This window comes from Bolinopsis microptera, chromosome 12, assembly GCF_026151205.1.
Source record: "Bolinopsis microptera isolate Bmic1 chromosome 12, MBARI_Bmic_1.0, whole genome shotgun sequence".
Lineage (NCBI taxonomy): Eukaryota > Metazoa > Ctenophora > Tentaculata > Lobata > Bolinopsidae > Bolinopsis > Bolinopsis microptera.
In genome coordinates this window covers 14,167,567-14,182,715 of record NC_087083.1, presented here as the reverse complement: position 1 = coordinate 14,182,715, position 15,149 = coordinate 14,167,567, and the positions used below count along the sequence as shown (strand labels likewise).

The 15,149-nt window shown below is 37.3% G+C and overlaps 2 protein-coding genes across 2 annotated transcripts in view; one reads left to right on the top strand and one right to left on the bottom strand.

Moving 5' to 3' along the window:
• Window positions 1-3,605: 3,605 nt before the first annotated feature.
• LOC134824375 (uncharacterized) overlaps window positions 3,606-15,149 on the top strand; it is a 34,278-nt gene continuing 22,734 nt past the window's right edge. The window contains exons 1-2 of the mRNA XM_063836274.1: window positions 3,606-3,739; window positions 4,032-4,179. Coding sequence (XP_063692344.1) covers window positions 3,623-3,739; window positions 4,032-4,179 — 265 coding nt within the window. The 5' untranslated portion in view covers window positions 3,606-3,622. The remainder of the gene's footprint in view (window positions 3,740-4,031; window positions 4,180-15,149) is intronic.
• Window positions 8,536-11,025, bottom strand: LOC134824112 (matrix metalloproteinase-16-like). Its single transcript, XM_063835839.1, has one exon. It carries the CDS (start codon window positions 11,022-11,024, stop codon window positions 9,057-9,059), a length of 1,968 nt encoding a protein of 655 aa, XP_063691909.1. The 5' UTR covers window position 11,025; the 3' UTR covers window positions 8,536-9,056.

Genomic DNA, 15,149 nt, shown 5'->3' with positions numbered 1-15,149 from the left:
CCGTACTGTATTGTACTTGATATCCTAATTCACTCGTGCGAGTAAAATGGTTTGTTGTGAGTCGAATAGTGTTTTTTTGATAATTTATCAGTTTATCAACCTCGTCAAATTGCTCCAATTTTTACTTTTTTCTTTGCTTCGATTTCGATCCAAGCAATCTGATGTTGTTAATTTGCAGTATACGCAGCTATTAAATTGGTAGCGAGCAACATATTATATACCTATTTAAAATGCACACCAAATCCTTAGCTTGTAATAAAGTAATAGCTTGTAGTAGTTTCATAGTTACTGTGCCTTAAAGTTTCACTGCCTTAAAGTTTCACTATCACAGTTTACACAATTAAGTAATAGACAAAGGAAACTAACCACTCCGGCTGAGTCCCAGCTGGTTAGTTCCCTCAGTGAGACCTGTATATACAGCTGGAGTATTTATAACCTTCAGTAACTTGTTGAGTGACTTATCACTGCAAACGTTATGAAGCAAAATGTGAATATTGCAGCAGCGAACTTTAAAATTTCAATGTACATTATTTTGCCGTCCATATTTGTCCCCGGTCCCTTTTGTACGCGCGGTTATAAATGTATTTTAACAGTTTCTGTTCATGATCATCCCTCATCAGCCATATCACGTGATTATGCATATGTAATCAGTAACAGTAACACCCCGATTTACTGCGGAGTTTGGGGGAAAGGAAACATCCGCGGTAAATCGGGGTTCGCGGTAAATAGGGGTTTTGTTTGTTTACATTATGCATGCTCAGCCCTATTTGGGGGAAAGGAAATGGCCGCGGTGAATCGGGGTTGGTGGTAAATCGGGGTTTTACTGTAGTTAGATCCTTACAGTTACTGGGCGGCGCTCAGCCTGTCATTCCGCATAATCTCTATGTTTATGAACATGATTATGATAGCCTGAGGTACAGGTAAGTTAGATCCCAATACTTTATTATTGTATACGTGTCTCTCTTGTGGGTTTCAACACAACTTTGTTTTCTTTCTAGAAGCACCTTGAAAAGGTAATTACTAGATCCTACAGCTCTACAGAAATGCACTCACCTTACCAAGAACGAAGGTTGATTGGTAGATGATCTTTATTTTCAACAAATGAGAATCTGATCTTACTTAGTTTACCTAATGAACGTCTGTGGTAATGATAATAAGTACCAACAATTCCATTAAGGATTGTAAAGTTTGTAATTGTAAAGGCGTGGTCCCACATATTATAATGAACAACTAAATACTTGCTGTACTGCTAAGCAGTTGATTATAATAAAAGATTATTAAACTAGAGTAGTTCTAAGAGGATGCTAATTTTATCATTTGCTTTGTCTCTCCTAGTAGGAGTCCTACGATATAATAGCATGTGACTAACTAAAATTTACAGGAGCCGAAGGATCTTTCAATTTTGAGAGGCTGGCCAGGCCGCGACAGTGATCTGATGGTAAACCCACAAACCTTTAAAAAGCTAAGCGTCCTGCAGGTATAATCAGTGATCTGTGTTTTCTTTTAGACAGAGGATCTGAATAAACCGGCAAAAAAGCCTTAATCGCAGTCGACTCCCTGTCTCTTGGTTTCACTTTGTTGGACCAGATGTATGCTATCAGCTGCTCAAGGGAGGCTCCTTCATCAATTTGAATTTTGTATAGTTGAAAAAGTCGCTTTTGATAATGTCTTGAAATGATTTAGCCTTTTCTTGTTCCTCTTTGAAAAAAGCAAGAAAAATGAACACTATAGCTCAGTATCTGTCCTAAGTTGTCTTGTTATCCTAACTTTAATATGATCGTATAGCCAGAAAGTGACTGTCGAGCAGCAGCATGTATTTGAGCAGCATGTCTCTAATAGCTTATCTGATAGCGTCAGCGGTCAGTCTGATCGTCTTCAGAAGGGTTAACCTAGAGGCGCAGCGTGGGCAGACCCCTCACAACGAGTCCAGGTCCTCAGTCAATACTTGTCATTAGCTATTATACTCGGGGTAAATGGATATGACTGTTAGATTGACATATTGTAGTGTACTTCATGTGTTAGGACCTTCGTTTCTCATTTCCGCACTGCTCAATTTTAAGCAACTGCTCAAAAAGGTAAATCTATGCACGGATTGCTTCACAGTTTATATTTTAATTAAATTACACTCCATATTAATATAAAAGTAGCTGGCACACTGTTTCGTGTTTTTGATGCCAGCATGTTGATTATTGGAGCATCATTGCTAATTATAACCATTTTTGGGTATAAAATGTCGGTCTATAGTACGAAACAAAACGTTAAAAGACAGCAGCACGTGTGGTGGCTGTGCGTGTACTTAGTACCATTATGTGGCGTGTTAGAATCGTGAAGCTCTGTCCAGAATTGCTTCTGTAACTTAGTTACAAAGTTGAAAAGGGTGTTCGAGCAAGGGTGGTGGCTCTGGGCTCATACTTTAAATTATTTTGTAGTGTTAGAATCGTGAAGCTCTGTCCAGAATTGCTTCTGTAACTTAGTTCCAAAGTTGAAAACTATGAAAAGGGTGTTCGAGCAAAAGTAGTTTTTGAACCATGGTAGCACGGCCTATGGCTCATAAATCGTTATTTGTAAATATTTGTTCAGCCAATGGTTACGGACTTTCTGGTTGTATAATACGAATTCAGTTTGACGTAGGTAATTTTTTGTTCTTTTCTGGTTTGTTTTCGTCAGGGTAGGCGTATTGATGAAATAGCTGTAGCTTAAGTGGGCTGAACGTGAAACAAAGCAAATTTGTAGCAAATTGAAATTGAATCTGAAACATTTGTCTTCCATAATTTTATCTAGCTATGCGCATATTGAATAACAAACTATTTAATCTTTATCGCACAACTTCTAGTACAAAGACGGGTGGCCGACTAGACTCCCTCACTTATCAATTTCAATAGATCTGTCGGTAAGACCCTTACAGAGCCGCTACAACTCCTCAGTCAACCCAACCCTAAACAACACCGTGACAAAACATTGAGCTATGGGGCCTAATCCATTAGACTAGTAGACTAGTATAACACTTGTAAACTAGTACACTTGTAGACAAAGGTGGTCACTGGTCATTATGTTTGATCCTAATCTCAGATAGGTATAACTTGTATACTGCACTCCCCCTGTTCCAGGTTATTGTTAAGAGCTTCTAATCCCCCATACCAAAACTACTGGTTCTAACAGCTATCTTGTCGTTTAGTAGGTGTACATTCATGTGTTTATTATCATCCTCTACTGCAGCTGTACTGGCAGCTACAGTAATAAAGTGTATTGCACGTGCATCTTTCAGCCATTTAAAATCTGAGAGCTCTTATTACCTGATCTAATGGCGATTGTTGCCCTACCTTCCACCCATTGATATCACCACTTATATTGATCCAGTATGTTCTGCAGTTATCCAGTAGGAACAGTAACACCCTGTAGTGTCACACTGTGTCTATAAATAGAACATCCTGGTGTTTTAAACGCAGCTCTTTTATCCAGTATACCTTACAGATAACTTTTGTTATTTAAGTATCCAGCATACCTTACACTACTTTTGTTATTTTATAACTATTCGCACATTGAAAAGAAGAATACCCCTTATATTAATCTTTATAAAGGTTAAGCTTGTATGCACTATTCTCCATAGCTGGTTTGACGTGCAATGATTTGGTCCCAAGTAAAAGTGGTGCCGCTCACCATGTTGCTGACGATAGTGTTAATATCTGCTACTTCACCTGTTGGAGAAAGTAACGTGGCTACTGCAACTCAGATCAAACAGGTTAGTTTGGTAACAGTAACTGTTACTATAGTAACCGTTACTATAGTAACCGTTACTCGCGCACCATCTCATTAATGAAGTAATAACAACTCAGCTCTGTTTAATAGTTTGATAGCTTGCTGCGTAGATCAAGTTGAATTGTGAATTGCGCGCGTCAGTTCACGTTGTCGGGCATATTTCTGCCCTTATTTCATATTTGCACGAAGCGAAGCTTTTGTCATACAATCAACAATGACTTGTGACTACCTTATCGAAATATTCAGTAATTGTAATTCGTATCCATCGTGTTCAGATAACAGTACAAGAAGAACCAAAGGTAGAAAACGGTAAAATATTAGCGACGGATGATTCTGATACTGTCGACACCAATTTAACCTCTAGTACAGCTGAGCCGGAATCTACTGTGGCAACCAAGGAAAATGTCTTAGATGAAAGCCCTAGTAAGTTGTACCGTCTATTTTATTGCAGTATTACTGTCTTTTCATATTGACTGCTGTTATTTGCAAATCATATATATTACAGTTAATACAATAGTTAATACAGAACGGCCCAGTGGATCAGATGGTTAATCTGCCTGCTCGTTGAAATTGCTCAACCATGTCACGAGCCACCAGCTGACAGATGTGGGTTAAACGTCAGATATGGGTCCTGAATATATATGCGGGGGGGGGGGGGGGGGGGGGGGGGGGAGGCACCAACAGGCAACGTTACAGCACTGCTAAGTTATAACACTCATCTTTCTATCTTTTTAACTAAAAACTAATACTCTAATAGGTCTTGGTTGGTGAAGCTGACACTAAGAACCATAACAGTAACACATTCTGCACATTACACATTACATATGTGCACATGTAACATTCTACAATACCACCTACTAACTAGCCATGTCTCACTGCACATGACAGGAGGAGGATTGCGTTAAAAATAACCGCTGCTTTCCTAATTAATCTAATAAACTCTAATTAATTAATCCTGTCCAAGATTACAGCCAATTAGCGAGCTTTGCTTCTCCAGTAAAAACGCCAGTATTCCTTGTCGAAGTGCTACATTCTATTCACTCTACCCTTACTTCACTTTCTTATTTTCCAGCTGTCTAATGTCTATGCTCGGTCTGAGGATCTCCTAATTATAGTTGATTATCTAATTAGCAGATATGTAGTCACGTCATCACGTGTGCTGGTTACTTGTTCTCTGAATACCTCACTAGCCGCATTGTTTCCGTATTTATAACGTTCTCAGTGGTTTATTGGCAATTAAGTGCGGTTCATTTATTATTCTTATTGGTTCCAAATTCTTTTGAAGTCAATTTCTCATTTTTAAATACAGTAGATAACGTTGAATTTTCCGTTTTCCTCTCTGTTAAAATTTGTGAAATATCCACGTATCAGTTAATTTGGAGCAAATCTCGTGACTTAATAAAAGCCATGCAAAGATATTATGTCGTAGGTATTAACACCCTTTTCTAGGGCTAGAAGTAGAAAAGCTGTCAGCACTATAAGCTTACAACTGATGCCCTGATGGGAATATTAAGTAGTTTAAAAAGAATATTTGAATTTTCACATGGTGATTTAGAGAAACATTATATTATTATATACTATTATATTATATAAACATTATAACGGTGCACATTGTAGCGGTATCCCTTTAGTGTCACGTTGCTCTGGCTAGCCTTTGTTTGCGGAGGTATGGCGGTCCTTAATTAACTGTACATACTAGTTTCTAACCTTGAAATACCTTAATTAACTGTACATACTAGTTTCTAACCTTGAAATTAGCTTAATTAACTGTACTTACTAGTTTCTAACCTTGAAATTAGCTTAATTAACTGTACTTACTAGTTTCTAACCTTGAAATACCTGCACCACTATGATCACGTACAAGCGGATAGTGTTGCTGGTTCTACCCATGCAACTGAACACTTTATATAACCTATAAATTCAAAATTTTGGATAAATATTTTATAACCCGGCCCGAAATTGTTTCGTCCTAAAACCAAATGAAGATGCTCGCAAAGATTTTGGTACATCCAATTATGTTATTAACCAATTAACTCATTATTATGCATGACAATTAGTTAATAAGAGAATGTGTGCCAGATTCCGTGTACTCATCTAGACGAGCGTGTATTGTTAATGGTGATATTGCTATTAGCTAGAGTAGTAGCTAGCTATATAAATATAGCTATACTAGACGTATTAACAAATTATACTGCTTCAATAGACAGCTCAAAGTGTACAATGTGTTCAGTTTACTTAATTAGCAATAAGAAAAACGGTCTTACTTAGACAACTATTTCCGAGTAAACTGAATGAAGGTGAGTAGCAGTAGGACCAAGGTGAAGTCCGAGGTATTTTATATCTGTACAATGCCTGTAAGGTAACATTGTTTCTAACAAGGAGCAAGGAGCAAGCAGTATAATAATTAATAATCAGAGTGGTCTTTCAGTCTCCGACAGCGCTTACCGCTAATTGTTAATTGTACTACCATAAGCCAAATCTTCCTTGGGGCACTTGTTATATCCTCTATTCGGGCCAGCTTGTTAGCCTCGCCCTCACTGCACATTTCTTGTTCTATCCGCTAGTCGGGCCAGCCTGTTAGCCTCACTGCACATTTCTTGTTCTACCCGGCGCCGCTATTCGGGCCTTTTCTTGTTTTATCCGCTATTTGGGCCATAATTTGTTTTATCCGCTATTCGGGCCTTTTCTTGTTTTATCCGCTATTTGGGCCATAATTTGTTTTATCCGCTATTCGGGCCATTTCTTGTTTTATCCGCTATATTCGGTCGATTTGTTTCCTTAAGTTTGGTGTTTAGCTAGAACGTATAGGCATGCTACCAGCTAAGGGCGTGAGAACTTACCAGTAGTGTATATGTTCAGTAGCTATAGGTCATAGGTCTATAACAATGTTCATACCTGTGTCATGTATATTAGTTATAACTGTGCTTTTACCTACCTGCTTACATTTATTTCTTCTTCTGAATACCTACCTGCTTACATTTATCTCTTCTTCTGAATACCTACCTGCTTACATTTATATCTTCTTCTGAATACCTACCTGCTTACATTTATATCTTCTTCTGAATACCTACCTGCTTACATTTATCTCTTCTTCTGAATACCTACCTGCTTACATTTATCTCTTCTTCTGAATACCTACCTGCTTACATTTATCTCTTCTTCTGAATACCTACCTGCTTACATTTGTGTTATCTCTTCTTCTGAATACCTACCTGCTTACATTTGTATTATCTCTTCTTCTGAATACCTACCTGCTTACATTTGTATTATCTCTTCTTCTGAATACCTACCTGCTTACATTTGTATTATCTCTTCTTCTGAATACCTACCTGCTTACATTTGTATTATCTCTTCTTCTGAATACCTACCTGCTTACATTTGTGTTATCTCTTCTTCTGAATACCTACCTGCTTACATTTGTATTATCTCTTCTTCTGAATACCTACCTGCTTACATTTGTGTTATCTCTTCTTCTGAATACCTACCTGCTTACATTTGTGTTATCTCTTCTTCTGAATACCTACCTGCTTACATTTGTGTTATCTTCTGAATACCTACCTGCTTACATTTATATCTTCTTCTGAATACCTACCTGCTTAGTGCTTACATTTGTATTATCCGAATACGACACATTTCCAATTAGAGATATGATCTGAACTGCTATATTAAATCTAAACTGATTATCAATTATATATAAAGTTTATTTGGACACGTACGACATGCATATCATTGTGCACATTACAATTTACAAGTAACATAGGAACTTTTTAGATTAGAATAATCTAGCTATCGCGTTTATACTATCGTAAAAGAAACGAATAATCTCAATGCCCAAAGTTGCCCAATAATTCATCGAGATGTCTGAATGAGCGAATGGGCCATCAGTCAAGTGAAATACAAAAATCTGTATCCTAGTCGAAGTTAACCTCAACATTCCTACCCGCTCTGTTATTTGGAATGTTTATATAGGGGCTACCCCGTAAGTTTTATTCGATTTCAGTTATAAGATTTTATATCATAATACCCAAATACCTTGGACAGTTGGACAAATCACCCTAAATCATCCATCCTCGATATATATAGTTTTAGTTTAAGTTTTAGTTTAAGTTTTAGCTTAAGTTTTAATTTTAGTTTTATAGTTTTATAGTTTTAGTTTTAGTTTTAGTTTTAGTTTTAGTTTTAGTTTTAGTTTTAGTTTTAGTTTTAGTTTTAGTTTTAGTTTTAGTTTTAGTTTTAGTTTTAGTTTTAGTTTTAGTTTTAGTTTTAGTTTTAGTTTTAGTTTCAGTTTCAGTTTCAGTTTCAGCTTCAGTTTCAGTTTCAGTTTCAGTTTCAGTTTCAGTTTTAGTTTTAGCTTTAGTTTGAGTTTTAGTTTTCCGATTTGTACTTTGTGATTTGTATCTGTTCATTCCTTCAATTTTAACTTTTTCGGACTCAGTGTAATAGTAAAAAAGGAAATGTCGCGTCTAACTAAGAAATTAATTTAGCTCGAAAGTGTTATACTATATAACGGGTTGAAGAAGTTATCAGATCTTGTTAATTGTCGGACCGGCCCTGGCTGCTCGAGGACTCCCATTGTGGTTAACAGTAGTGTTAACAGTACTACTAGTGTCAAGTAGAGGACTTCATAACGTCGGAACTTACTATCCAACTCCGCAGTTCCAGTGTCGTAAGTACCTTTTCATTTGAACCATTACGTTTCTATTTAATTAAAAAGTGACAAATAAAAACTGAAAAACAATTAGCTTTCGACGAAAAAACGTATCGCATATTTACATTTATCATTCGTCCACAGCATATCTAAATCTGTAAATCGTTCTCATAAATCAATTCCGTTATAAGCCAAATATAACATGAAATTTATTATAATTAATAAATTAACATTTAAATATCTCGTCATTATCAAGCCCACAGTAATATCGACGTTAGTATGTTCACAGAAGACTTATTTAGAACGTTCGGCTTTTTAGTTCATAACTACTACATGAAACGACAGTGTAGTAGCCACTGGAACCCTCTATAAACTGACTTATAAGTTTATATAATCACTATAATTATATAACTAATTTATAAATTATTGTACAAACTGGAGCAGACTATATACAGTTCAAGTAAAAGTGGACGGCTTGGTTACAGTAGCTGCAGAAGATTATGCGGTTAAGTTTATCAGACACCATCCATAGGACTACAACTCATATTGCAAGTCTATAATATCTTCAAGTGGGTAAGCAGGGAATGGTAGGACTACAACTCATATTGCAAGTCTATAATATCTTCAAGTGGGTAAGCAGGGAATGGTAGGACTACAACTCATATTGCAAGTCTATAATATCTTCAAGTGGGTAAGCAGGGAATGGTCTTACAAGGCTGTAACACTCTTTAGGAATCTCCAAGTCAGCATCTCCAAAGGCAAGATAGGCATACGCTTCACAGAAAGGCTTCATCTTGGGATTAATGTCCCTACTGATTGACAAGGAGTCAACACACATTGGTAACCCGTAGTCCCATGAGAGTGGGCGACCATCGTACACTTCAACCGCTTCCATTGTCTTTACTTTGTAGATGGAGTAAGTGCACCCGTGCGTCATACCAAAGTAGCCCTTCACGAAGAGAGGGAAGGTAGCCTCAACATCCACCTTCTTATCCGTTATTTGATGGTAAGAGTTGCTCGCAACTCTGTGTTTAACTATCTTATCTTGTGAGAAGAAATATGCCACATTTCCTGACATCATAGTGGCTGTCAGATTACTGGGAATGTTAGGAGTGGTAATTACTTTGGGGAAACCAACATACATTTTCTCTGTAAGAAAGTTGTATTTCCAGTACTTGTCACCCTTGAAGAAGAAAGCTGCTGAAATGGATGTGTTAACATAAGCTGCGTCAATGTTATCCTCCAAACCATCCCAGCCCTCAGATAACTGTTTAGGATAACCTTCCATAACACCCATCTCACCCACCTTGTCCCGTTCTACCTTGTAGTAAAGGTGTTTGGTGAAGAAGAAGAGTGTTTGCGTGTGAGGATGGTGAATCACCGCATCTATGTCTTCAATACAGGCTGAGTTTTCAACGTGGGGTTTACTATCCTGCGAATTCTCAAATTTGTTTTGTAAATATTTCTGATATTCTCGTGCCTCTACCGTGTCAGCAGTGTAGACAGCCCCTTTTCCGAGCTTGAATAGCTTGGAAATCCCTACTAAGTCATCTTCTTTAAGAAATATTTTCTTAGAGTAGCCGGGATGATAGGGTGACATTAGAGTGCCCTTCTCCAAGGAGTGCTTTAAGCCTAAAGTGTGTCCAAACTCATGACCGGCAGTGTATCGCAGATTTACTCCTCTGCTGGAGTATTGAGTGAACTCCTCTTCATTGTCAAAGTGTACCTCTCCGCTACGAGGGTAGAAGGCGTGTGCTAGTACTCCCATAGGACCGTCAAATGGGTACTTGTCCCCATGGTCTCCAGTCATGAACTTGATCCTGATATCCGCTAACTCCTCTCTCTCCACTTGGTACAGGTATATCTCAACACTCTCTGTCCACACTTGGAACGCGCGCACTAGTTCACTCATTGTGCGTTTACCGAGAGTGTCACTTAAACTTCCTATGTGGTAAGCTAATCTATTCCTCGGCCATTTCTCATCTGCAATGTCATACTTCTTTTCCAGGGTTACTATGCTGGTTCTTCCATCCAGAGGCATGTCCTGATTACTATTAGTTCTCAAATTGTACATACTGTTTCTCATCCTATCTTTTAAGTCATTGACATCTTTTATGGTCCCCATTCCCATAAGGGAAGCAATGTTACCTGGATCATCAGGATCAATGTCCGGTAGAGCACATCTAGGTATTTTCATCTGCGCTTTGACTTCCTTGTCAACACTACCTGTTGGATGTAGATAGTTAGTGAACTGGAACAATGCCAAGGCTCCTTCAAGGTCGTCAGTACTCATCATAGCTGTCTCCTCAGATCCATCTGATTTCAGTCTCGTGTAACTGTCCAAATATCCAAAATCATGTAAATAGTTGAGAATAGTTCTGCTGTTCGAATCTATCAAACTCTTCGGAATTAGCACAACTTCTTTGGAATTTAATGTTCCATCCATAGATAAATCATCTGGATACGCAGGCTCAAGGGAGAAATCTTCCACATAGTTGGACAAAAATCCCAGTTTAGCTAAGTGTTGTTGTGCAGTGCCTATAACATCTAATTGTGACATTGTATGAGGTGCCACCGAGAAGATAAGGAAAAATAGCAAGTAAAAGTTCAGCAACATCATTCCAAATTCAAAACGCAATACTGACTTTGCAGCTGGTCAGCTTCATTTATATGATATAGCAGAGATTAGTGTCGATATCAAATATCTACTCTTGATGCAGTCACCAGACTCACGCCACTATTCTTGTAAGCGGAAGCTGTCAACAATTTCAGTGACTTTACTAAAACAGTCATCTTTACATATGCCAAACACATTGCACATTTTTTGCCCACGCATTTTTCCTGGAGATTGTGTTCAGATTATGTTTCGAAACAATGTATATCCAATCAAACAAAACGTTAACTTTATTTACAATAAAATCATAAAATTCTATAACATATTGTGTCTATCAAAAAGAAGTCACGTACTGACAAGTAGTTAGTTACATCACCACTTACAACAATAATATAACTCAAGATAAAAATAATGACTGCTTCCTGAAACGCGTGATAATAAGTTTGTTTTAAAACAATCTGCTCGTGGGTGAACCAATTATCGTCCAATCATGTTTCAAAAACTATTTCGAAATTGTTTCGCGAGGTCTGTTTACATTTAGGCACTAAAATCTTCGTTTCAATCCGCATCGATACAAAATTTAATTTTGTGCAGAATCTCCAGTTCTTTTAATGTCACTGAATTGTGCTTTCTCGCTCCCGCGTGTCCTTCTGTTAGCGTTAGTTCAAATCTGACATTTCAAATCTGATCTTATTGAATTACCCGCAAAACGACAATAATACCGTACGTGTTCCAGCAACAATTAGTATTTACTAATAAGCTAATAGTAAATCAATGTTATAACCTCATTCTTTTTGATTTTATTGGGAGAGGGGACAAATATTTAACCTCCTGCCCCCCGTTAAGTCATGATGGTTATTTGAGGACTCCAGTGTTGTTTCAACTACTGGTCCTAATTTGAAAAAAGTATCTAATTCCAAATCATGTCCAGTTTAATTGAAATTTGGTAGGTATGTTTCAGTGAAACTTTTCATTTCAATTTGTCTGAATTTAATTTTCGGTCCCTTCTGTCTGCTCTAATGTACACTTTAAAGAAGCCGCCTTCTTTATACTTCAATAACTTTGTGGAACGGGAAGATTGTTTTGATGGCGAAGAATGAGCTGCAAATTGGCTATGGGGCATTTCCTAATGACTTCATTAGACTATAATTTAAATTGTATAACTGTGCTCTAAAATAGAATTAATGTGTATTATCTTGTAACTTTGTAAGTACATTACATGAAGAATAGGGTCTACTATATAATATATTGTAGGTCCACTATATTATATATTGTAGACTATGTTTTTAATTATAAAATTGTCATTGCCTTTGACAAATATTTCGTTTATTAAACTAATAAACGAAGAGAGATTTAAAAATCAATTTAGATGGACCAGTTGGTTTCCACACAAGGAAGATGAAACCATCATATTATTATATAAGTATATAATTAAAGCACAGTAATAACTGCCGCTGAGAGACAACAGGGGAATTAATATTACACAACCACAAGACGCGGTGTATCTCTCTGCTGTTGTTGGAAGTGATGTGGTAATTAGGTTTACAATTTTGGAGTAGTCCGCCAGGATCGCGGGTTTTGGGATGAACCCCAGCACAAACTCTCGGCGAAGGAGTACCTATAACATGCTCACTACAACAAATTATCCTACTCTCTTATAGTGACCCAGTGACCCATCACCCAGTCACCCTAGTGACTCACTAGGAATTACTTGGGGTTACTACTTACTCAACATGTTAACCTCCCATATATGCGTATTGATGTTACAGACAAAAGGAAACTTGTTACTTATTCTACGTATCATTACATAACAGGTCCGACGTGATAAGACAAAATCTAATCACATAAATCTAATCAATTGTCTATCTGAGGTTGTTAGCTTGTGAGCACTAAAGTCTCCGTTTCAATCCGCATCAGATACAAATTAATTTTGTGCAGAATCTCCAGTTCTTTTAATGTCACTGAATTGTTCTTTCTCGCTCCCTGTGTGTCGCTGTAGTTTATTCAAATCTGACATTTCAATTGATCTTTTTGAATTACCCGCTAAACGACAATACAATATACGTACGTTTTCCGCTAACATAGTATTATAATAAGCTAATAGTAATCATAGTATACCTATTCTTGATTTATTGGGAGAAGGGAATTTTAACCTCCCCCCTTACAGCTGATGTTATTTGAGGACCCATGTAAGAGAGTAGGGGAATAGGGTCTACTATATATTGTATATTATGTTTTTTAATTATAAAATTGTCATGGTCTTTTATTTGACAAATATATCGTTTATTAAATTAATAAACGAAGAGAGATTTAAAATTAAATTTGGATAGACCAGTTGGTTTAATATCATATTATTATATTATTAAAGCACAGTAATGACTGCCACTGAGAGGCAACAAGGGAACAAGGGAATTAATATTACCACAACCACAAGGTGTATCTCTCTGCTGTAAGCTGTTGTTGGAAATGATGTGGTAATTACTTAATTAGGTTCACAATTTTGGAGTACCTAGTCCGTCAGGATCGCGGGTTTTCGGATGAACCCCAGCACAAACTCTCGGCGAAGGAGTATAACATGCTCACTACAACGTGTTATACTCCCTTATTATAGTGACCCAGTGACCCATCACCCAGTCACCCTAGTGACCCAGTGACCCAGTGACCCATCACCCAGACACCCGTGACTCACTAGGGGCAGGAATTACTTGCCGGTTATACTGCCGGTTATTTGTTACAGAGCCAAAAGGAAACATGTTACTTATTCTACGTAATCATTACCATTAGCAAGGTACCCGGACCGCTGATAAAGACACAATCTAATCCACAGTAAATCTAATCATGTGTCTACTAAGGTGTGTAGCTGTGTGAGTCTCACAGTCCCAGGTTACGTCACATCCCGCGACAGTCAGCACTGATAAGCTGAAATTAGACAGCATTTTATTTATTACGTGGTTACAACATATCATACCCATGATGGTCATATTATTATCATTGGTTACGTTTTTGACATTGTAGTGGTTATGGTACGCCGCTCTGAAATATAATAATATTATTCTAAACTACAGTGCCTGTTTAGCCAAGTCGGGGTCCTACACCTTACATGCTTGTTTTAGTTCCTAATTAGGCTCGCTTACTTAAGTTAGACCTAACCTTTGTAATTTATAATTCAGTAAATGTAATCTAAGTGAAAGGCCAATGAGCTTGTCAAAACGTTGATTATTTTCAATTAGTTCTCACCAGTCGTTATGCTTGTTTCGCTCCGTCTGTAGAGAGCCCTGATGCTTCCTACTTGTTAAAACCCTTACACTCAACCTTACTATATTGTTATTGTTACGGTTTTGATATATTTCACGTCCCTCATTCTGTATAACTTCACATATGTAATTATGTGTATTAATATTATATGTTGGATATTTCTTTTACGTATAACTTACATATGCCGCCTGCCGGTTATTTTTCATTTGCGCGATGTGAAGATCGGACAGGACAGTTCACTGATCACATAGCACATGATAACATGATATTTCCTGTCAGACTTCATTTCATTAACATATTTGATAAGTATCCACGGTTGTTGGTTACAGTTATTTTTATACCTATTGCGTCTGATTCCGATAATTTTTATAGATTTGGATGTTTTATTGCCAGCATCAAACATGATTGGACCATTCTCAAAACACTTGTTTTCTACTTTTCTAGAAAGATTTGAGCATGACTACACACTACTCTACAGTTGGAGGCTGTAATTGAGTTTGGCCGGGTTGGTTGCATTATGATGAAGTTATGAAGTATAAGAGGTTCATTACAACAAGCAATTTTAAAGTTTGCCATTTCATGTTTGAAAGACCAGCAAGTAACTGTAGTTTATACCAACATGTTTACTTATGGATAGTGGAGATTACTCCCTGCACGGAGAATATTGTGTCTACTTCTAGACACATTACCAATGATCTAGCTATTGATAGGAAGTAGTTCCGTGAAGTTAGGCTGAATCCAGAATCATTTAAAGATCTTTTCCTACCAGTGTTGTTTAGTTACGATTCTTCTTGTTGCTGTTTGCGAGGCTGCTGTCGCTAGTTTTATCCATTTATTACATGCGAGATTCATCACGTACTGTAGTTAATGCTCTAG

Excerpts from the sequence above, each read along its gene's own strand:
- LOC134824112 (XM_063835839.1), bottom strand. The coding sequence starts at position 11,024 with ATGATGTTGCTGAACTTTTACTTGCTATTTTTCCTTATCTTCTCGGTG.